This window comes from Haliaeetus albicilla, chromosome Z (genome assembly GCF_947461875.1).
Source record: "Haliaeetus albicilla chromosome Z, bHalAlb1.1, whole genome shotgun sequence".
Taxonomy (NCBI): domain Eukaryota; kingdom Metazoa; phylum Chordata; class Aves; order Accipitriformes; family Accipitridae; genus Haliaeetus; species Haliaeetus albicilla.
In genome coordinates this window covers 6,270,710-6,295,136 of record NC_091516.1, presented here as the reverse complement: position 1 = coordinate 6,295,136, position 24,427 = coordinate 6,270,710, and the positions used below count along the sequence as shown (strand labels likewise).

General features: G+C 38.1%; 1 protein-coding gene across 6 annotated transcripts in view; it reads left to right on the top strand.

Annotated features, from left to right (window-relative positions):
- The window catches only part of ARL15 (ARF like GTPase 15), a 229,789-nt gene that overhangs the window by 9,553 nt on the left and 195,809 nt on the right, over positions 1 to 24,427 (top strand). For 2 of the 6 annotated variants that reach the window (XM_069776735.1, XM_069776741.1), the window contains exon 2: positions 5,048 to 5,104. The exons of 1 other annotated variant lie outside the window; for it this stretch is intronic. In XM_069776735.1, coding sequence (XP_069632836.1) covers positions 5,048 to 5,104 — 57 coding nt within the window. Of the gene's footprint in view, positions 1 to 2,436; positions 2,453 to 4,403; positions 4,431 to 5,047; positions 5,105 to 24,427 lie in introns of those variants that run through there. 3 more of the 6 variants (XM_069776737.1, XM_069776739.1, XM_069776738.1) reach the window with 3 other exon arrangements.

Here is a 24,427-nt window from a genome sequence, read left to right as displayed (position 1 = left end):
GCCAAAATGAGTAGACTGTGAATTTGTACAGTGTCTTGGAAGACAGGTCCATTGCAGGGGAGTATTAAACATGATGTTCAGATGCGATGGTAGGTTTGTGGAGATCCTGAAGCTGGGATTGCTGGAACCTGAGGATGTGTCCATGAGGTGTGATTCCCTGTATGTCCTGGTGCTTATGCTGTGTGCTAAAAACCTCCATCCCTCCTCATTGAGTGGACAGCTAGATCTAGTTCCAGAACAGGAAACTCCAGTTAGAAAATGGAGGTACTCTGGATAGTGTCCAGGAGCACTCCCCAGTGTAAGCAGAATTGCATTGACTGCACAGGTGAGACTTTTTATTCAGAGGGATTTATGAAGATGCTTAATCTGCTCCAGGGATATGTAGCTAAAGTGTTCCTTCTGCTTGGAGCTGCTGCCTTGACATACGAGCAGAGGCTACTGGCCTTCCAACATTTGTATCCTAACCAATTTATGACTTTATATGTAAGGCCCACAACACTGAGTGAACCTGAAACTGAATTGACATCCTGTGTAGAGAGCAGAGTGATGATGCACTCTACAGTGAGTGATCCCTTCTCCCAGTGCTTTATTCTTACCTAGAAACTTGCATAATCTCCACCAAGACTGGAGAAAAGGTACAGAATTCTTGACAAATGTCTATGCTGTTCCTGCAGCTATTAATTTTTTGTTGGCTAATCTGCATCTTTCTCTGTCAGAACCGTTGCAGTCTGGGAAACAGTTGTGGAAAACTGTTCTAGTGAGAATATTACTGAAAAGAGGGGAGAGCATTGTTCTCTGGTGCATCCACTTGATTACTTTTTATGATGACAAGAGAGTTCTTGGATCCAGTCCTACTTCCTGTTCGCATATCATTGCCTTTCTGTCAGCATCAGGTTTCTTCTAGTCTCTAAACTCAGAATTATTTTTCTAATGATTATGTACAAGAAGGTTGGTATTTTAAAAATCTAATTATTCATCATTAAAGGAGAATATGAAAATATTTTGTGTGTCTTTTATCCTGAGAACTGTATTAATAAAGAATTTGGGGAGTTTAAATTAGGAATGTTATTAATGGAATGTGCTAGAGGTCTGTGACGTCTTGTGCAGAAAAAGGAGCCTTTGGGTTACTTACTACTTGGAGCTCAGTACACAGGCTTAGCAAACAGCAGTTCTGGTCAAAGTTCCTGCTACCTGTACTGTAGCATAGTTGTGTGTGATTTTGGGTACCTACACGTCCTTTAAAACACATAAGCACTGAGAATTTCTTTCAGGCTCCATACATACAGGTACCTTAAAATCTGCATATTGTTTACACTTGTATTGCTAATTTTCACATTTCTTACGCACTGAAGAAGTTGCAGATAAGAATGGAAGCAGAAAAGCTTTTGCCTGGAAGGTCCGGTAATTCCAAGTGATTACTGGGGTGGACCACTCCTTTATAAATGAGCAGGAGGGCATCTTAATCTTTATTTTACTAAAGAAACATATCACCAGAAGAAACCCGACAACTTCCTTCTCTCATATTGCTTTGTAGTTTTGTGGTTTTGGAACTATACTCAGTGCTGTAATTTATTTAGGATTATGGCAAAACAAGCTGAGGTCAAGGTGAGTATTTCTGTTGGTTGGCTGAATTGAGGATACCCAGCTCCTGCAGTTCTGTGTAAGGTGTCGAGCCTTATGTGCCTTTTCTGAGAAGGTGATTAGGATCCCTCCTTCCCTTTTGCCCACCAAGGTTCTTGAAACTAGTGCTTTTGACTCGGTGATTGCAGCTTTGAAGTGATCAGTTGCAGAACATGCTCTAATTAATCTCTTCAAAATTTGCTCTCTTGTAAATATTATGGGTAGGAATTTAATTTTGTATTTGCTGAAGATATAGATATTAAACCAACAAATCTGTGCAGTTGCAGACCACTGTGTGTCTGTCAGAGCTGTATGAGGTTTTTTGTTTTGCTGTAAACACCAAATACGGAAATTATTTTGTACTAATATTTGTATTGATAGCTGAATGCTTGAAAAACTGGACAGACAAATGCTTGTTGTGAATGAAAGGTTGCACAGCTGCAAGGCAGACATCTTTCTAAGTCATTATGAAGAGTCATGTTTTTACAACATATGATTAAAATAACAAAGTTTGGGGCAAATATGTGTTAGCCCTGAGTTTAGTTTCCAGCTGGAGAAATTATTTAATGTTTGTGAGATGACCCTTTGCATAAGCAGAAGAATGCCTATTGGCAGAGATGCATGCTTGTGTTGTTTGACATATTTGATCTGATGACTGCTTTTCTCACTTTAGGCATGTTAAGTGACTTGTGTTAAGAATAAGTCTTTGTAGAATTGTATCAAACAAGGTATCTTTCTTTTGTAATCTTTGTAGGTATATTTTTACATGACTTTTTTTTCTTTTACTTTCATGCTTACCATGTAAAATCCTTACAGAAAGCAACAATAAACTGTAAGTAAATTAAATGCAAATTCTCCAACAATTGTTTTGTTCCCTAATGGTATGGTCCAAAATAAGTTGCAAAACCGAAGTAATGAATGATTAAAAGTATCAAGAATAAATTCCCCGTTGTAGCAGCAGATTATCATATATGTTGTAATTCAGTGATCAGAGTGATAGTCTGTAGGATAGTATCACTAAACATCTAATTATTTATATAAGTTCCTGATGGTTTTTCAGTGATTAAACTGAAATAATATTGGGGGGAATGTAAATTTTTTTGGGGGGGGAGGGCTGAACATAAGAGAGAAGCTAAGAACAGCATTGGAATTAATGAGCTTTTTTAACGCTATAGACTGCAGATCATAAGCATTTTCTTGGAGGCTTGGGGAAGGGGTTCGCTTAACATTTCATTGGGGAATGCATAGGGGAAACATTCACTGGTACTGTATGTGACAGTAGGAAGGGGAGATGATTTTAGAATTCATGCCTTTTAATAGCTTGTTGATTTCAAAACATTAGTAGTAGCAAATCCAACAACAGATGAGTAAGGTAACACAGATGTAGCTTGCTTTTTTCTACTGAAGCAAGTGTCCACGGGCACTAGCTGGGGAATTTGAACTGCAGCTTAGTTCTCCCATGAATGTATAGCCTGGAAGTACTGAACAAAAATTTAAAAAGGAAGACAATTTATAATGCTGTGTTTGTCTAGAATAAAAGCAAACTACATACATTGAGAAGCTCATGGTTTGCTGCTGCTGCATCTTTACTTCCCTTGCCATGTGAAATAATCTTTTACTTTGTATATAAAATTGTGTCTACCATCAACATAGAATCTGTCACGATACTGAAAATACAAATCACTGTATCACCCTGTGTTTAAGCATGGGCTTAAACAGCAGTAGACTCAAGTTAAACATTAGGAAACTTTCTAGTAGGGAGGGTAATGAAGCACTAGGCTAGATTGCTCGGGGAAGTCATCCATCCCTGGAACCTTTGGAACAAGGTCTGCAAATACCGTCAGGAGGGGTCTGGGTATGGTTTATAACCCCACCCCACCACTTTCTGTAACATAGGATTTCTCAAAGTCAGTTCTATTCCTATTTTTCTGTGACTTTTCTTCTGTGGGAAACTCAGAGCACAAGTCATAGAATTGGATGTTTGTTCTGAAAGCTGGAAACAAAAAAAATAACAACAAAAAAAGAAAAATACCCTGACAATTTAAATGGTGTTTTGAAGCAGCATTTCCTTGTCAGTTATAATATTCTAGATTGCTTTCAGTAAGAAAAGAAAATCAAGAATGCTGTTGAAGTTTGCTTTCAGGTTTTTGTGCTGTGCTTTTTGACTTTCAGACACAGTGAAATACTGTTTGTTTAAAATTTAAATGTGACAGTTACAGAAGAAGAAAAATGTTGGTACACATTTTTTTATTACTCATAATTCATAAGAGCTGCTCTTTTAATTTTTGAAGTCACAATTCTAATTGAACGGGTAATTCAATTGTGGTTTTTCTTTGGGGGGGGGGGGGGTGGAGGTTGGAAAGCAGAGGCCAGAAGAAAAAAGTTTCCACTGATACTGTTTAAAGTCTGTAGCATTCAGCACTTCACCTTCAGCATCTTAAAATACATGCAGATGATGTCTGAACTTGTTAAACATATAGTAAAAATGTTCCACTTGATTGCTTTAATTTTTGCCTACAGTGACTTCTCAGATACCTTACTTAAAGTAATTCTTCAATTTCTCTTCTGAATAAATCATTGTAAACCTCGTTTATTATACCTGACTGTACACAAAAAATGGCAAGCCTACAATAGGTTTTATTTTGGTGTTAGGGAATTGCATTTATTTTCTGGCTTCTTTATGCTATTTAAAGAAGGTGTTTTTCATCTGTTTCATCAGAAATTCATAGTCCATCCTCAGCCTCTCTGGGTGACTGCAGAAGACATAGAATTGTGGCACCACAACATATTGGAAGTTGAGTGAGTTGAGGGTAAAAACTTTTAATATGATTATTCACAGCTGTAAGAGCAGAGTAAAATATTCAAGACAGTAGAGAGTTCTATTTTGAACATGAAAATCTCAGAAAACTAAAGGAGTATGACTTCAGAAATGTGGGAACATCAAATTACATGCATTATTTTGATATATAGAGAAAGAGAATTTGAACGATGATACAAGGAGAGAAGGACTATAGTATCTAAACATCGAAGCTCTTTACAGTCCACTAAGAAGCCAAAAAGCACATTGCTCTATTAAAATGTCTCTTGCAGGTTGTTTTTAAACCAGAGTAGATGGGACTGAAAGCTTGCATGCAAAACGTTAATGTTCTGTCCAGGCATTTTGGGCAGCATTAGGTAATTTGAGGCCTATAATGAAATACTGAATTAGTAAGTGTAATGGTGTTGGTAGCTCCTTCCATATGAAAGGTAGGTATCTGCATAATCTGAATTTATATGGCATTTTTCTCACCGTGTTTAATACGGCCTTACAGAAGAAAAAGTAATATACCATGAGGTGTTTCTTTCAGGGGAGAGGGGAGAGATGGGAAGAAAAACTAATTCTTAATAAATAGCATTCTTGGTAATGTCTTTATTTTAATTTCTTTAGACTATGTCTGAATGTATCCAGCTCTCATTTGCTGTTTGTAGAATTGGCATTTACACGGTAAGGCAATGTTCCAACTAACTAAATAATTTTTGTAAGTGTTAATGCCATTTGAATGAAAAGAAGTTAGTTTTTTGGGATCAGGATTAAGCAGTGCAGTTAGCAAAAGGGATTTGTCATATTAGTTTGCATAAACAGACTACAGCATGGTTTTGTCCTGTCAAAGAGTTAGTAATACCAGGACAGAGAATGTATTCTCCACTTCTTAATTAAAAAGGTAAAGAAAAATTCAGCCAACCTCTTAAACTATAAGAAAATTTAGAATTCATATGTATCAACTGCTGAGAATTCTAGCCTAATGTAATTGCTGAAGGGTTTGTATACATTTGCTTTTAAATATCCATGATGTTTGAGTAATGTCATATATTAAAGCATGTTAGCTAAATGCACATACTGTCTGGAGTGCCTTAATATTTTCCAAATGCTGTTACGTTAAACTTCCCAAATGTTAATTAAGTTATATAAAAGATATATGAGGTTTACTTCAAACATATGTCCCAAATATGCTGTTACTCTTTTTGCTGCTCCCAGTCGTTCCAATTAATGATAACAGTTAAATGAATGGTGTGTTTCATAGAAATTCATTGTGTAAGCTCGGCTTAATTCTTTAACATTGTGTAAGCAGAGAGCTTACACAATGTATAAGACACTTGCTCAAATCATGCTTCAAATCCTGGAGCTTTTGGAGTGGGAGTGCTGCTCCTACTGTTAATACTTTTCAGGAGGAAGCCTGGCACATACCACTTCCTGTTCTGTTAGGCTGTACAGTCAAAAGTAGGTTACTTTTGAACAACTGTGAGGACTATGTACCACCAGTAAGTCTTACCTGAGGACAGAATTGCAAAGCTTAACATTTGCTTTTATTCTCAGAATTTGGTTCCATGTAGGGTTTAATATCTGCTTGAATTTTTTTCCTGTGCCATTTGCGTGCATTTTGTTTTCAACATCTAAAAGACTATTTTCTAAATGATAGAAAATAACAGATTTGGGCAATATGGACAAAATTCTCATGAAGGAAACTGGTACTTGCAAAGTCAAAGGCATATTTTCCTGTGGTATTTTAAGTTCCTTAGGAAGACTTTCTCTCTCTAAATGCCTATGTGATAAGAGTACGCTTATCTTGAAGGATCAGAGAGGGTTACAGTATGAGGTTTTAATGGCTGCAGCGTATACAAGCCATCTGCCAGCTCTTTAGAAGGCTGTAGTAAGCTGTCCAAATTAATTTGAGAGGATGTCCAAGTATAAAAGTTGTGTAGTGCAGAATTGGGTATAAGCAGTTATAATGTATAGCAGAATATAGCCTCTGACAATAATTGGTTCTGGTTTAGTTTAAAATAGGTAAGTGTGGTGCATATACTGTAGTGCACTGCAAAGTTGTGGTAGCTGCAGTTATAGTGATAGTTGAGTAACTGATACCTCATTGTGACCTTTTGGGCAGCTAATATTTAATTTCATCAAACATTTTAAATTACAAAATATAAAGAGCTACCTTCATTTATGAAAATGCTGGAAGGAACTGATTTTATTGACTGCTGGTACTTAAGGGAGGAAGGTGAAGAGGGTGATGACTAGGCTTCGGAGCATCCAGAGGTGCACTGTTGTGGCCACAGTGTAGAGGGAGGACATGTATCCCATGTAAGGTGCGTTTGAGGGCTAAAATAGTTCCTTTAGGAAAATGCTAGGTGCTGAGAGTACTTGCTTATATAGGAATGCCTGTCATTGGAAAGGAGAGTTTCAGGTGATCTGACTGCAGAATGGGTTTGGACAGCTTTGGTGTCAGAGTAAAGGTGGAGGCCTGCTGAAGTGAGAGCTATGCAGCAATGCAGTATGATAGTTCTCCCTCTGCACTGCTCATGCTCTGTCATGTAACTCAGTCACTGGATTTGTTGCTTAGGTATGCGAGCAGTCTGGCAGCTACCAAGTATGGTGCTCCCTACTGATGTCAAGAAGCAAACCACAGAACTCCAATTCATATTTCCCATTTAATTAATTCCTTATATCTTGTATTGTGTGCTTTCTACTGCATGCTGTTTTTCAGATTTAATAGATTTTTTTTTGTTGTTAATTGATTGATTTTTATCCAAAAGCTAAGCAGTCTCTCAAATGCCAGTCCTTACCAGTACCATGTCTTCAGTTTGTACTGTATTACTTGGACACTTCCTGTTCTGCACATCCTCGGTCCTCTTTGTACAGTGCTGCAAGTATCTTGCAAAGGCTCTTAGTCCTTTGGACTACAGACATCTCAATTGTTGGTCTGTTATCAAGCTGCTTATCAGTAACACTCCTGAGCACCCATTACTTTAGCTGTACTACTCCATTAAATAGGCTTCCTGCTTTTCAGGCCTGTGCGGATTATGAGATGGAGGAAGGGTTTATATAGTTATCTGTGGCAAAAGAGCCATGCCGCCTTCAGCTACCATGACTAAGAGGATGAAGCTTTGTTGTCTTGAGCTCAGAAAAACATAGATCTTTGCAAGAGCACAGAAGGAGATGTGATGACCATTTTGGGGAATTAAACCAGATGAGATTACTTAGAAGTGTATACCCTCAAAGGGGGGAGTAGAGAAGCAGAGGTGATTAATATAAAAACTATAGATATTTGTAAGGAGCTGAAGTTGAACGATGTGTATCCTAAAATGAAAATATTATTATAAACTTAAGTGAAAACTTTTGGGATTAAAAAAACAGCCAACCAACCAACATAAAACTCCATTTCCTCTGTTTGTTTTACACAGCTAGTACCTTCTGGCAGAAGTACCAGTCTTTTCAGACACATTTCTTCTTCTTCCACCATACAAGTGTCTGAGTCAGATGCATCAATTGGAAGTGTGGGAACAGGCAGATAAATTGCTTCTTGAATCTTCATGACTGTGAAGATTTTAAGCATATGACAGCTTGTAGGAAAGTTTATTGCAGACGACACCAAGTTGGGAGGCAGGGTCGACCTGCTTGAGGGTAGGGAGGCTCTACAGAGGGATCTGGACAGGCTGGATCGATGGGCTGAGGCCAGTTGTATGAAGTTCAACAAGGCCAAGTGGCGGGTACTACACTTTGGTCACGGCAACCCCATGCAGCGCTACAGGCTTGGGGAAGAGTGGCTGGAAAGCTGCCCAGCAGAGAAAGACCTGGGGGTGCTGGTCGACAGCCGGCTGAATATGAGCCAGCAGTGTGCCCAGGTGGCCAAGGCGGCCAACGGCATCCTGGCCTGTATCAGAAATAGTGTGGCCAGCAGGAGCAGGGAGGTGATTGTTCCCCTGTACTGGGCACTGGTGAGGCCGCACCTTGAGTGCTGTGTTCAGTTTTGGGCTCCTCACTACGGGAAAGACATGGAGGTGCTGGAGTGTGTCCAGGGAAGGGCAACCAAGTTGGTGAGGGGCCTGGAGCACAAGTCTTGTGAGGAGCAGCTGAGGGAGCTGGGGCTGTTTACTCTGGAGAAGAGGAGGCTGAGGGGAGACCATATCGCTCTCTACAACTGCCTGAAGGGGGGTTGTAGTGAGGTGGGTACTGGTCTCTTCTGTCAGGTGGCTGGAGATAGGACAAGAGGAAATGGCCTCAAGTTGAGGCAAGGGAGATTTAGGTTAGATATTAGGAAGAATTTTTTTACTGAGAGGGTTGTCAGACATTGGGATGGGCTGCCAAGGGAAGTGGTGGAGTCACCATCCCTGGAGATATTCAAAAAGCGAGTGGACAGGGTACTTCAGGACATGGTTTAGTGGGCATGGTTAATGGTTGGACTTGATCTTGGAGGTCTTTTCCAACCTAAATGATTCTATGATTTATCATTAACTTCCTTTCTGTTTCTGATTTAATTTTCTTAGCCAGGTAAAAATCCTAATAAAATAATGATGGAGAGTTCAACCTACATGAACCTCAGAGGAAAAATAATCCAAAGTTTGTTGTCTTTATAATGGTGTGTTTGATGCCTTTATAGATACTTCAGACTCAACTCAGAAATGGTGCGCATGGTCGTATGCCTACACATTTTCTCTGGAAGGTTCTCTCATACGCTGTACTAGGCTTTGAGACTTTTTTCTTCTCAACTGTTTGCTGCTTTTTTGAACAGGGGTAATAAGGTATTCGTTCCTCTCCCTACCCCCTAAGTATGACTCTAGGAATAAGCCAAAAGTAATTTTCCTATTGCTTGTTGTTTTGGATAACAAGGACAGAAGCCTCTTCAGTGGTGAGAACCATTCAGAAAAACTAAGGAGACTTAGTGGAAGTGTGGTCCTTTGCTGGTATGCATTAGAAAGAAAAATACTGGAAAACAACATTTCCCTTCTCAGGAAATTCGAAAGCAACAGTTTTCCTTGATTGCAAATATGTCATCAATAGATAAACAATTAGAAAACATTTAAAAACAAAATAATGATAACAAAAAGCTCTCTGTAGAGCTTTCAGCTTTGCAGATGCTGGGTATAGCAAAAGTGATGCACTCTAGCAGTGTTGCATCAATGTTGGCATCTTCTTCCTGAAAATGATTAATTAATATTTTGGTATTAGTAGCCTCTTGCTTGGCTTGAATTTCTGCAGTAAGATGTGGAAGTAAATGATGCATTTATACAATGGTGCTTACTATAGTTTATATAGGGTAAGTGTAGTAAATGATGCAAATGTGCTTTTAGTTCCCTGGTTTACTTTGGATTAACTTACATTTGTCTTTGTTTATAATGATAAATTCATGTCTTGAAATGGTTTGACTGGAAACAGCTGGTATACTAAGGAATTTGCCTGACATTAGAACAAAACAGAAGTAATATTTATCCATGAAGTGGTGGAGGGGAAGCTCTTTAAGAGAAGAGAAACCAACTGAAGCAATAACTAAAGGCAGTCACAGAGTAGGAGCTAATGATGGGAACATGTGTGGAAAGTTCAGGAGCACGCCTGTGACTTACAGTATGAAAAGCTTCCTGTGAGACTCTTCCCCTCCCCGATGTGGTTTCCCATTGGAAAATGCAAAGTTAAAGTAATAACAGTGCTCATATAGCATATCCTGTCTACTCCTCCCTTTCCCATGTCGTGTCCTTGACATGAGCAGCAAAACAAAGGCACAAAAGGGCAGCAGGAAAAAATTCTTTTATGTGTTACCCTTTGGGAAATGTGGACAATTCCATTCACAATCACTGTTGATATTCTGTGGGTAGACTGCTGGAAAGGAAAGGTACAAATATATTTTCTACTTCTAGCCTTAAATAAAAGGTGCTTGCTATCACCAGAGTCTTGGCAGTGACTTGCAGCTGATGGGAGTATGTCCTGTTTGTTGTTGCAAATCTGTAGTCAAGCTGCTTGAACCATGCTGGTTGTGGTGTGCATTGCTACCTACCTAAACAGCAGAATGTTCTGATGGACATGTTGTTTTGTGCATGTGAATGTTGGATACACTGTGGATTTTTTTGCTATGAGACTTTCCTTTCTACTTTTCTGAAATAAAGAAAGAATTGTGACTTTTTTTTTTCCAAATGGGGAAAGTAAGGACAGGTGAAGTGGGAAATCATCAAGGCTGGGCCAGGAGTGAGGATCAGAATACAAATCTCTACCCTTTCTCTTCGCAGAGTTCACTGGTTACAGTAAACTGTAGTCGAAATTGCTGAGCAGCCTCGCCTTGTGGCCAGAGCTAACGTTACCTGCTCAAAGAGCTCAGCAGGTCGGTCCAACCAAATGCTTCTGCGACAGCATTACTTCCCTGAGCTATTAAGTAATACACACTGTACTTACAGGCCTTTGACAACCTCTGGCAACTACTAATTGATATCACTGGAAAAGGTATGGTTTGCCACTTTGACCTGTTACTTTATGTCAGAATGAAATGTCTGTTTGACAAACTTGCAGGCTGCAAGTAGAGCTTTGTCCTGAACTAGGGACACCATGAGCTCAGGTTGTGTTCCTCCTGATAGTCTCTACTGTCCATGGCCCCTTCCTGCTGTAGAAAACAGCAGTGGTGTTCCACAGACCATTAACTTTAGGGAGGACTAGGAAGAAAGCCCAGATCCTCATTACAAGAGTCTCAAATCTTTCCTGTTCAGACAAGTTGCTGTTCACCTGTATTTATCAAAGCTATGTGGTTAGTTATCCTGTACATAAACACTGTTTTGCATCTGCCCTTTGGAAGTCAGGATTCCTGATCTTCGGTGTTGCTGTCTTTCCAGAAAATAGCTGTGTAATGTACTGGCAAAATGTCATGTTTTGCCTTCAGTGGCTGGTCTGCATGAAAGATAAACTACTGCTGTAGGCTCAAGTGATGCAAGGGGTGATTTTGTGAGCACGGAATTTTTCTGATGGCCTCTGCTGAACATCCTTTTTTTGTACAGTTTGCAAAGTAGCCTCTTTAATTATAAAAATAAAAATTAATTATTTTAAATGAATGATAGATTTAAAATGTAAATTGCAAGTACATTGCAAAGCAAAGGTATTCAAAGTCCTGACAATCTCCTATAAAACATACCATATGCTTGAAATTTGAGCTGCCCTGTGACTGTGGACTCGGAAAGACGGCAGTGGGGCATGTTGAATTACTAAGTGGCAAGTGTACAAACTCAGCACGTAGCTGTATCATCTGAATTATTGAGGAGGCAAAAAGACTAGAAATGGCTCTTCAGTGAAAGTGAATTTTTTCTTCCGCATTCTGTAGTCTAGAGGTTGGGACTGTGCATAGCCTTGAGGTTTGCAAAAATCAAGTTAATTTGCAAGGATTCCTGGAGTCTGGCTGGGCAATTCTAATTGTGGTGAAAGGTTGCCCTATGATTGTGCTAAAAGGTGCATGTACTGCTCTGTGTGTGTGCAGTCACATCCTCTACTTTGTACAGTTGTGTAAGTAAGAATCTAACAGGTGATTTGCAAGTGGAAATAGTAAGTATCAGTAGTATATACCATTTATAGTATTTGCATACAGCTATTTTAGTTGTATTAGTTGTTCTGTTGTTATACTCTTCCCAAAAGTGGTGATGCTTTTGAGTAATGAATTGTAGATTGTTTCTGGTTGGTCTGGGTTTGCCTTTAACAGCAGCTGCACAACCACATTTTATTAGAAATTATATTTCTTGCAGGATAATTACCTTTTTCACAAGACGTCATGTTACAGCAGGAGTGGGATCAGTCTGTTCATCAGGTCTTAGACTTGTTTTGATACTGTGAGTTGAAAAGCTTGTCTGTTTACCTTAGACTGATAAAAGACTGCTTTTCCCTATGAATATGCTTGCACTGTATCCTGAGGGCATCAGTGATATGTTACTATTATGATTACTACTGTAAATAGTTCCAACCCTGTTTTCTGAAGACATCCTGCATTTGTTCAAGAATAGGTCTCTCTTAAGGGAAGAAGTCATACAAGTGGATAATAGATTTAAAAAAAAAAAACAAAAAAAAAAGGAAGTGCATCAAATGCCACAAAATTTCATCTGTTATGAGTTAGCTTTTTTCGGAAAAGACCCTTCTGATTTTCTCCATTAGTATATATCTGTCCTTGGAGTTTTTAATGTTTCTCCTCGCCATAAATTTGAAAATGTTTACTCAGGTGTTGAAGTTAGTTTTGAAAGTGGTCTGCTGAATTTCTTGCTGCTACAGCTTTTTTATAATTATAGTCTGCTGTCTTCAAAATGCTTTGAGATTGTGTCCATGTGTAATTAAAGCCATAAATGCTTTTGGGAAGGCTGTTCTACAGCATCCTTTAGATCCTTTTAAAGTAAAAAGCCCTTTTTAGATCAGCCTTGTATTGCAATGTTTGTATTTTGATCAGTTTGATTATATTTCACACAGATCTTAAACTTACTTATATTCTGTAATATGAAGACCTTTGAAGAGTGCCACTTCATTTTTATTGGCAAGGATTTATATAGTACAAATTTGCATTGAATTTTTAATGGATTTATGTTGCTGGGTGTTATGTTGTTGAAGAGTAGAAAATGACAGTGTTTAATAAATACTGTAACTTCGTACAATGTTTCCACTGGTATGAATGTGTATAAATATACATACTTATATTTGAAAAGGTAGCTTTTGAGTGATTAAGTGTATTAGCATCTCAAATGCCATTCTGGGCAATAGACTTCTAGGAACTGGTAAGATGTGAGAAGTGATACCAAGGATGTCTTGTGTCCTGGAAAGCTATCACATGGCATGCTATAACCAAGACTGTAAAATTCTGTTTCTGGTATTGTCACAATTGCCTATGTGAATGTAGGCAAATGTCTTGTACCTCCATTTGCAGCAGTATTTGTTCCAAGGCTTCCCAAACTTGCAACTTCAATTTCTTAGCTCTTATTTAATACTAACAGCTGTATTTAATACTAAAATGCTAGACCCACCTTGTTTGACTCAACCCTTTTGATGTCCTCATTAAGAGCGCATGAGCACAAATTATCTGTTGTGCAGTTATTTTATTAAATATTGCACCTCAGGCCAAAACATAACCTACCCTTTTTGCTTATCTTCTTGCTCTTTGAGGAGCAGTACTCCTGTGTGCTTTCAGTATGTTTGCTTCTTCATTGAAGAGAAACGTGTAGTGCAGTGCGGGGGCCTTCCTCAGGCCAAGTCATATGAAATACATCTGTATGTCCTGTTTGAGATAAAAAGACATGGCAGAAGAGCTGCAAGACTGCACAGAAGTGATTTCATTTGCAGCATTTCTAGCTAGCACAAGGTTGAAGCCAAATACTCTTAATCTCTGACCGCTCTGTGGCGGTGGTTTGGGAAACATGCATAACTCCGTCCTCTCCTCCTCAAAACTGAACATCAGCCAGGTGGTGTGGTTCTGCATGTTTAAGTTTTTTTGGTTCACCTACTTATGGAATTACCTCGATGTAATCTGCTAATGTTTGTCCCTGTCTTTTCTCTTTCATGCCACAGTTCAGTTATTCATTATTTTATCTATTTCCTACACTCCCATCCTGTTCAGTTGTCCCTTAAGCATCACATTTGTGTTCTTCACCTCTCTGATGTCATTCTACTTCATCCTGGTGTTCTCTGTTAGATCAGACTTCTTGCCACTGACAAAAATAATGTTTTTTATTCTCTACAACTCACTTCCCTTGTACCTCAGACTTGTTTCTTGGTGTTGCTTTATTAATTGCCTCCAGTTTTAGCACAGAGTGTTTTTACTTCTCCAGTTGTTTGTTGGGGTGAGTGGTGGTGGTGGAAGGGTGTGTGTGCAGATGAAACATTTTGAGGTAAATTGTGTGCTAGAATCTCTTTCCTTCACATACCATTAATAACAGTTTTTTAAAGCACTGTTCACACTGTAATGTAGTCAGACAACATACACTTCAACTTACAGATGACGATTTGTTCCCTGATTCTAAAACTGCATACATTTCCAAAACATGGGAGATTTTGTTTCTTAGCCAGGCCTGTGTTGTGTTAGTGTCCTCTTGAAGATCTGCTTACTTCATTTTGCTGTCATCTTGAATTATATGGAAGACACTCCAGTGCATTTCCGTGGATTATATACTCTTAAGTAATAACTGCTCTGTATAGGGTCATACCTAGAGGCCCGACAGAGGTTGATACTCTGTTCTATTCCTAGCCTAGTCTCCACTGTGACAAGCAGGCTACAGGCAGATAGGGAATGTATCAAACACAGCAGTGTGTGTGTAAACTGTGCAAGTTCTGTGCCACATGCACTTCTTGTCAATGTGTGGAAAACAAGGTGGGATTTGTTGTGAAGTTGAACCTGTATAGACAAAAGATCCCGGAATGTTGAAGGGAAAGTGAAACGAGACTATAGAGTAGAACTTGACAAAGACTTTTGATTATTGACATCAAGGTTTGCATTTCAGATGCTTTTGCCTTGCTAAGAGTTGTGTGTTGTTTTTTCTCTGCTTGAATTTATTTGCTGTGGAAGAGAACAAATCTACTGCGAGAGGCTGAAAAGAGCAGGTTGGGTCATGTGGGATGTTAGAGGGAAGTAGCTCTTGGTTTCAAAGGTTCTAAAATGCTTTTCACTGTAACATCTCACTTGACTTTGGACAAGAAGGTAACTCTGAAAGGGATCAAGTGTGGAAATGCACACCTTGACATAGCAGATTAAAAAGCAGAGGCTATAGGAGCATGAGAACCCCAAATACCAGACGTCAGCCTTGCAGGCAAGAATAACATGGGGGTCATAAAATGGAGTGCTAAATCCAAATACCCCATGAATAAGAAGGCCAATATATATATGTGTGTGTATATATATATGTAAAAAAATAGTTGCTGTGGAATGAGCTATGCTGAGCCAGTGGAAATGTAAGGCTCTAGGACTGTTGGATAATGAGCAAGAAAACCACAATTAAAGAAACTGAGGTTTTAGGTGTGTGTTCTGCTGAGCCTGTAATGTAATGTGAATTAATCTTATATAAGCTATCACCTTCTGATAGTAATCTAGAGGATGGTAAATCAGCTTCAGATGGAGAATATGCATAAAGCTCTTAGTAAGTATGAAATCTGAATGTATTTGGAAATGCCTGTGCAACTCTTCTTCATAATGGTTTTAATATTCTCCCTGCTTGTATTCCTGACTGTTGCAGCTAGTGGCTGAACTTTCAAACTTCCTGATGAGACACAAGCTAATTTTTTTTTTTTCAGCAGGGTAAACTGAGGTGTAAAATGCAAACAATTTACTGATATTCCACAGCAAGTTCTAGACAAGATCTTGTGGTTCTGAATCACAGTACCTGGTATGACTGATGTCTGGGCGTTTTAATTCTGACATTAGCCTTCTGCTTTTTTTTACTGTTGAAATTAGAACATAATTAGAAAAATATGTTGTGATTGAAAATCTGTTTCTGAATTCTAGCACGGGATTGAGAGAAGATAGGCTTGTTTTGTGACTTGTTTTGTGTGAGTTAGGGATTTTCCCTTTTAAAATTCTGTAGTGTAGGAAACTCTTTCCTGAGGAAGGAAGATGTTAGTAATTTGCTCTATTTCTTGAATAATATTGCAAAGAATGCCATTTGGTTTCATGTTGTCACTACTCTGTCCTCCTTCTGACCTCTTTCAAGCTTTCTTTTCAAGGTTTCTTTAGGTGAGATAGGTGTGCCAGATAAGATGGCATCTTTTTTCTCTTAGCATCTGATTCTAATTAAGTAACCATTTTTTCCATAGATGCTAACTGTGTTATTGTATGTGACCAGGGTTCAGGTTTTTCTATTTTTGATCCCCTGTTTCCTTCATTGCTAGAATATTTTTGTTAAAAAATTTGTTATATTTCAGCATGTGTATTGCTTGCTTACCGTAACAACTGCTGCAAGGAAGGTCATCTGCTCTTAATAAGGAAAAAACATATGGTGGAGAACTGAAAAGAGAGAGTGCATAGTAAATGTGGTGCCAAAACTTTTATTTATTTATACAAGTCATATATAGATTTTTACTGTTATATGCTCAATACATTGAACTATTGCAGGTCTTTGTGTTGCTGTTTAGGCACTGGGCACTGCTGTATTCCTTAGCTCTTAAACTTGATTTCACTTACTTCTGAAGACTTTTTCTGATGGTTATGCCGGTGTTTTGTACTGAAAACAGATTCCTTATTTGAAGAGTAAGCTTTGATTCTTGGTGGAGCTTTGCAAGAGTTATTTGGGATACCAAAGAAGGTCTTTCTGTAACGGTCTTTTCAATGGCTGTTTTGGGTTTGTCAAGGTTGAAATGCCTCCTTTTTAAAGAAGGGCTTAATAGAGAAAAGTGCTATATAGACAGATGAATTAATGGATTAATGTGTTGCTGATGCAAGATTTCACGGCACAGATTAGTAAATTGTAAGAAGCGTCAGAAACAGAGGGTCTGCCTTGATGCACAAATGATTCTGTTTTTCATATTCACATGATAGAATCATAAAAATAGGTCTGAAAGGAGTGAGAGTCATCCAATTCTTCCCTGGCTCAGAAGCAGGATGAGCTATGGCCAAACCAGTTCTGACCAGACTGGTTCTCTAAAAAACCCCAACAGATTCCATAATCTCCTCTGGCAATCTCTTCCTGAGCTCGACTAGCTGTGCTCTTCTACACACTGTTTTTCTACGACCTAACTTAATTCTCCTGTTAATCTTTCTTGCTACAGTTTAAGCTCTTCTTTCTTTTACACATAGCAAACAGGTAGAAAAGTCTGTTCCTTTGTTGTTTGAAAATTGGTTGTTGAAGCCTTTTCAGCTTTCTCTAAGTTAACAGATGGGTCATTCAGTACAGAACCCCAAAGTTACAACCAGTGTGAGGAGGTATTTGTGTGGCAAGTTACAATTCAGAGGTGCTGCTTTGTAGCTCCCCTTTGTTCTTTTGCCTTATTTACTTTAATGTAGCAGGACTCAGAAGCAGCTCATTTTCATGCTGAAGATATTGCATTGCTTGATGAGGATCATTTACTGGGTAGGCACTCTTCTGTCAAGGGTACCTGGAAAGACTCTTAGAAGATAGGCTTCACCAATGTTAGCACTTGTTTCTATTGCCCAATAAAACCAACACAAATATACCTGGGTGTTCCTAGAATAGTGGGTGAAACCACGAAACAGATTCAACATTTTTTTTTCTTTCCTCTTTGTTATAAGACTTACTGGTTGTGACTCAGCACCTCCTCTGTAGCAGTTGGGAAGATAGGGTTTTTACAGTGACAAGATTCTCTCCCCCGAAGAATAGTACACTTTGAATGAAAAAGCATTGTAAATGCTTCCATTATTGGATTGTAATTGGTTAACAGGGAACTTGAACTGCTATGAAATTAGACTTCACGTCTTAACTTCTTGTATTACTTACAGACCAGTTATTTTCAGTGTAGCTGTTCTCTGTGATCTTTTACAGAGGGAACTCATTCTATTTCTGATTTAACAGTAAGGAAGTTGCTATGTAAAACCTGGAAATCTGTTTATAGGGTTGAGTCAATATATGTGATTTTTCTGCAAGGTAGTGCTGTTTGTTTCTACAGCCAAAAACTGGTAAAGTTGAGCAAATTTTAAGTTTAGTGCATATTCTGCTTACATGCCACCAAAGGCCAATGACTGGCTGTTAGCCCTAGGGCTCTTGTCAATTGATCCAGGACAGTCTACCTGGTTGGATTTACAGTCTAATAGAATTATTTCTTGTTTGGTTAAGCTTTTAGGAAGAGGCAAGACCCATAGGGCTTTCAGTGAGAATATGTTTTGTTGCCTGAATTAGAGAGCGTGAGGTTAATTCACTTTTTATGCATAGGCATTTATATGGTTATGGTGATTAAATTGTAAAGCGAAATAATTGGTGTTTGTTCAGATGTTTTTTGCTTCATATAAAATGAATTAAATGGTTTATTCCCTTGCTGCATTTGAAGGAGTAAACAAAGTACAGATTTCAAACCAGTTAAAGTGTGTACTTTTCTACTTACTACTGTTTTCAAGTTTCTGTTTAGACTAATCTGCAGTCTATAAAGTTTCTTTTCTGTCAGGTTTGTTTGCTTTGGAGTTTATCCAAAAGGCACTTGCTTAAGTAGTTTCTCATGGCTTTTAGAAATCCACATGCCAGTTGGGGGAAAAAAAAAATTGTTTATATTAATTTAGGTACATAATTCGTAATAAATTCTATATCTTGTCCGTCTGTTTTATGTTTGCATAATAAATGAAGTATAATGTCTATTTTAAATTTTCAGATGCCTTCAGTAGCCATAGAATGTGCACTAAGAAATAGGTATTACTGTCAGAATGCCAAAAATTACTGTGAAAACATGAATATTTCCGAGAGAGATGTTCTTCTTAAAGAACAAGTAGCTGCATATTTTGAAGGATAAGTTGAGTTAGATTGCCCTCAAAATTCCAAATTATGCTTGGCTTCAGCTTTCAGTAACGCTGTGTTGTTCTCTCATAAAGTTGAGGGGTGGCAGTCAAAAAGGTAGTTAGATAAACCAGCAAATAAAATGGGTATTTTAACACGTGTAAAACCAGATAGCTCTGGGATGCCTAAAAGTTAAGCATCTTTTTGTTGATCTTGTTGGTAACTATGAAGTTGATGTCATATGCAGGTTCTGACTGTGATAGGAAAATTTTCAGCTACACATCACAGGTATATGCAAATATAAGTGGTTTTCTAATGAAAAAATATTGCATTAATTTTAGAGGTCATGCTCCAGATGTTACTTGATCTTCAGACAGTTGTTGCTATCTTTCATAGTGTTATGTTGACATAACATTAATTACAAAATTGTTTTGTAATCTCAAGAGAAAACAAAGGTTTTCTCTTAATTTGTAGTTTAATGATGTGATCCTACTTACCAACTGCATTTGAATTACAAGTTTCAAAATCTATTAGAAGTTCAGTAATTTTTCTTGGAGGGCAGTTTCTTGATTTCCCTCACCAATGTGCTCTCATTGTGAGCTGAAGGTGCAAATAGCAGTACTCACCAAAGAACATGATTTTTGGTGCTGTCACTATCAAAATGGCAAAGCTGAGCTATGTCAAATCCAGCTGGTTCAGTATGTTTAAGAGATGAGACTGTGCAGCTGGTTTTAGAATCTCCTGACTTTGAAATGCCTGTATACAGTCTGAGAAGCAGTTCCAAATTGTTTTATGTGGTGGAATTAATGTTCGAGTGCTGCATTTTAGGGGAAAGTTAATATTAATTCCCCTGTTTAAAACAGATCCCAACAAACAACCAGAAGTGGAATGAAGTTCAAGAGCAAAGAGAAGAAGCAGCAAGTTGTTTAGGGAGAAGAAAAAAAATACTACACTGCCCCCAAAGTGGAAGTGTGGAATGAATGCTTAAAGTAGGGTAAAAGCAAACTCAGAAAAATGAAAACCACATGAATGAAAATCCATTTCCAAGCAATAAATTTCTATTGATTTTTTTTTTAGCAACATTTGTAAATAATTTGGTTTTGGGCTAGTTCCTGAACTGTAGAATTAAGCCAGAGACAGATCATATTATTATATATTTATTATTATATATTTTATTATAAGACTTAATTTTGAATGGCATCTTTATTTAAAATAAAGCCCAAGTATGCAAGAGTGAGCTGCTTTTGTGTGGTGTCACGTGAGATGATTATCTAATAATTTGAGCAGTTGGCTATATGCAAATTTTGTCTTAGACATACCTCTGTAAATGTGGAAGAAAATGTTGTATTTTTAGAACTTAGTGTCTTACACATGTTGTTTTGAAAAAGCCTAAAGCAGAATGCATACTTCAGAATGATGGTTTAATAAAATGAAATACATTTTACAGTGATCATGACATTGAGATAATTTAAAGAAACATTCTCTGTTTAGTGAGGACTTAAACAGTTGTGATTCGGTGTTTTTGAGAGTTGGTTGGGCTTGGTGTGTTTTTATGGAACTGGTACTTTTTTTTCTCCCCTCTGCCCTGTCAGGTAAGACTTGTTTTGGTCTTCTCTTACTGAAACACAGTATAACCTTCTACTTAGTCACCAACAATGCTAATAAATGAAATTAAAAGCAATTATGTATGGGGCTAAAGAGGTCCTATGCTAGTTTGTAGCTGATGAATATCTGTATCTGGGGTACCTTCTGTCCTGTAAATATGCTTTGGACTCATTTTGGCTCCTTATCCAGGGTTCTCAGAATGTGGTATGAAATAGAAGTGGTCAGCTTTAATAGTTTATGTCCTCAGGCTTGAGAAAATACAAGTAAATCTGCACTACTGCTGGTTAATTTCTGTGCTGGTTAATTTATTTCAGTGCTGGCTGTTGTCATCTTTGCTCATTCGTGTGGATGAGGGGGTTCCACTTGGGCTTTTCATCTCCTGTTCTGCTTTGGCTGGACTCTCTTTCGTCTTTGATGGGAACCCAACTGCATCTTGCTCTCAGAAATGTGCATGCAAAGGGGAAGCATGTATTTTCATTGAAGACTAACTTGAGTAATTAAGTTTGCTTCAAGGTCTTAAAAGACCTAGTACCTAGTCATGATAGACCATGCATGTGTATGCTGGAACATCCTTGTAAGATAGTGTGAGAGGGTGTGCTGTCCTTGCATAACTAACTTGAAGATGAGGAGTGCCTGACTGTAAGCCGTAACTTCTTGAGGTAGCTGGCCACTTCAAGTAGGTGTCCAAAGTGCAAGCAAACCTCAATTATATTTCAGTACAGTGCTGCTGTAATTAAGCCAGAAGAGGGTCCTTAGGTGGCCTCTGTGTCCAGTCCTACCTCTTTCAAATGTTAGGAGTCTTAGGAACACGCAGAAAGTTGTAGAAAAACAGTTGTGCAGAGCTATCACTTGACAAACATAGCCTTCTCTGGCAAAACTTGTTTTTGGCTCAGTCAAAATATTTTGATGAAGTTACATAGACCTATAAACAATAACATGACTATTTTTTTCTGTAGTTCAACATCCCCCTTATATTTCTTTGTGTAAAGCTTAAAACCAACTGCTTCATGAGGAAATGATAAGGATGGCTTTATTTTTGTTGGGGAAATCCAGGTTGAAGGTTCTGAGTTGCCACACAGTGTGAATTGGAGGATATAAGTACCGGGGCCCGCCCTCTTTTAGCAGAAACCTTTATAAAGCTTTACACAAAGGGGTCTACAAAACATCAACTAAACTTTTTTTTCCTAAATGGCTAAACAGGATGTAGATATAAATAATAATTCAATACAAACTTACTTTGGTGGAGCTTTCTCACACACAGCTTCTGGTATGTTGAGAAATGTAGTTTCCTTTTAGAAGTAGTTCTTCCATTAGTTTCCGGACAGTGCTTAAGATGAATTCATACTATTTAAAAAAATAAATAAAATAAAACCTCTTGTTCCAAGGTGTTGTAATCTCTTTAGGTTAACAGTAATGTATGGGGGTGTGTGTGTGTTAGTTTGGGGTTGGGTTTTGTTTTTTTTTTTTTTTAATTTGGTGTTTTTGAAATGCGTTGTTCTTAATAAAAAATTGTTAAGATTTTTCTTAACTCTTTCCAAAATATTCAGAATTATGATCAGGTACTGGAGTAGAGACTTCTTGTACATACCATGTTACTAAAACAACCGTATAGATTCTGTCTTTTTAGGGCTTTCCTATTCTGCACATGAATACAAGTCTACTGAACATTGTCCTCACAAAATTTCATGCCTGTCTATTGTAACAAATACTGCTTTATCACTTTAAAACTATTTATTTTTGTTTTGTTTAAATGTGCCTTCTCAGCAGCTTTTCTGTGGTCTGTTCCATATAGCCAATCTCTATTGCTGACATGCACATTCTACATAGCAACAGGGAAATTCTTTTTGAAGCTACCATAGACAAAGATTTAAGGGCAGTAGCAGAATGTGAAACCACTTCTGTTTCTGGTTGTACGCTTGACTCTTTGCTTTATCTGTATCTTGGAGACACTGTCCTACCTTGAGGGCAAATCATGGTTGATGTAACCTGAAGGAAATTGCAAACCCTGAGATTGCCTGTCATAAGGGAGTTGGGAAATACCTTTGTATGAAGGCAGGAATGAAATGCTTGTCAATCTTGTTGATGTTATTACCTCTTGTTCAGACCAGCTAGTTTTGAATCGCTGGGGTGTCTTCAGACTTAAAACACACTGGGAGTGAATTCGTGCTTGGTTGTTTTTGTTTGTTTGTTTTGTCAGCAGAATAGTTTGTATCGAGTTGTTTCTCACTTTGAGTGGTGTTACCACAAAACAGGCTATGTTTATTTTTATTCTTTTGTATTCTCCTATAAGCTTTATATTCTCTTATTCTGTAAAGTTAACTAGCTTTTCTCAGAAATGTTTCTTTTTCCACCCATTTGCCTTTCGCATTTAAATTTGAGATCATTCTCACAGCAATACTACACTTGACTACCCATATAGGTTTGCTAATTTCTGATCTAATTCCTTCTCCCGTGGGCCATCTTGTCTCAGCTGAAGTAGTTTCTCCATGTAGTCAGGACTAGTTTATAAAGCCTGCCCCTTTCATATGAATATCTGAATCATTAAGGGAAGCCAGGATCAGTTTTTCTGTCAGTGCTGGTAAGTGCTTTGTGCTTTGCCTTCAACATTTGCTTTGCTTGGTGTTAGGGATTTGTGTATTTATTTTTTGCTTGTCTGTAGCTCAGCTTCTGCTTCACTCAGTCTCTTCCTTTGATGACTTATTTCAGTCTTCTACTTCTTAAACTGTATCTAAATGGAAAGGTCTTTTGTGATACTCAAGCTAAGATGTTTTATCTGTAGATCAAAATAATTCTGCATTACTGCCCCTTTATTGTGTGTATGCAGGGGACTTTGGGGAGGATTCTGAGACCCAAGAGGTGTATGCATGCAATGTGCACTCCTCCTTCCTTTGCCTTTTCTATGCTGGTTTCTTTTTCTTTTAATTGTTACAAATTTAATGCTTACTGCCTCAAGTGCATGGTCTGCAGGATGTTAGCAGCAATTTCTACGAAGGTTCCTTCTGTCATCTCCCTCCCACCTTTTTTTTTCTTTTCTTTTTTTAGTGGTCCTCGTTTTAAGCCAATTGCTTGTCTAAGCCTGGAGTTGTGAGGCTCTGTCTTATGTAAGCTACTGACTGCTAAAAGTTCTCTGTGGCTGGCTGGTTATTCTCTGTTTCTTTTCTACCACATTTCCTGACTGAGAAAGCAGTTGTTCCTCAAAAACTTTTTCTGGTGTTGGCAAGCTCAAAACATTGGCAATTTCTCCTTTTTATTTTCTGGAGAAATGTTGAGTTTCTGGCTTTGGCATTTTTATACTGGCAATCTTTAATCTACTGTGGGGACTTGGGAGATGACAGCTCATGATGTGTGCAGGGGATGGGAGAACAGGACAAAGTGAATGTTTGAGATTGTTCATGATACTCCATTTCAGATCTTTATGTGGATATCTGCTCTTGTGGAAAGTGGAAGTTAGTGACTCAACAGTGATCCTATCTAGTCCTGTGTTCCCACTGAGAGTGGGAAGAGTCAGCACAATGCTTTATCTTGAGTTTACCAACAGTGTTTTCTACATTAAATTGTGCTGAATACCTTTCATGCCTCTCTCTGAAGTTTCTGTGAGCCCTTATTCACAGCTTTTCAAATGTGCACTGTTGCTCAGTTTTCTTCAATCTATAGCGAATAAAAACTTTCCTGAATTAAGGGCTGTGGTTCTCAGAAGCTGATAACATGTATCCTCAGAGAAATTTCCATGAAATCTGATAATGGTTGTAGCTTTATATTTAAAAAAAAAAAAAAAAGGACGGAGAGGGGGGAGAAAATTTGCTTCAGCAGTTTATCCAGTCACCCATGGGGTTTGGGGAAGATGCTTATTCTTATGCTAAGCAATTGGTTAGTTTTATGGTAGCCTTTTCTGAAGCATTGGAAGGAATGTGGAGAATGGTGGACAGTCGTCTCAATGTTCTTAGGTGCTTGCCAGGTCTCTGGTTCACATGACTGGAGTCGACTGGTAGATCTGAGGTCAAGAAGATGTTTTTTCTGAGGTCAG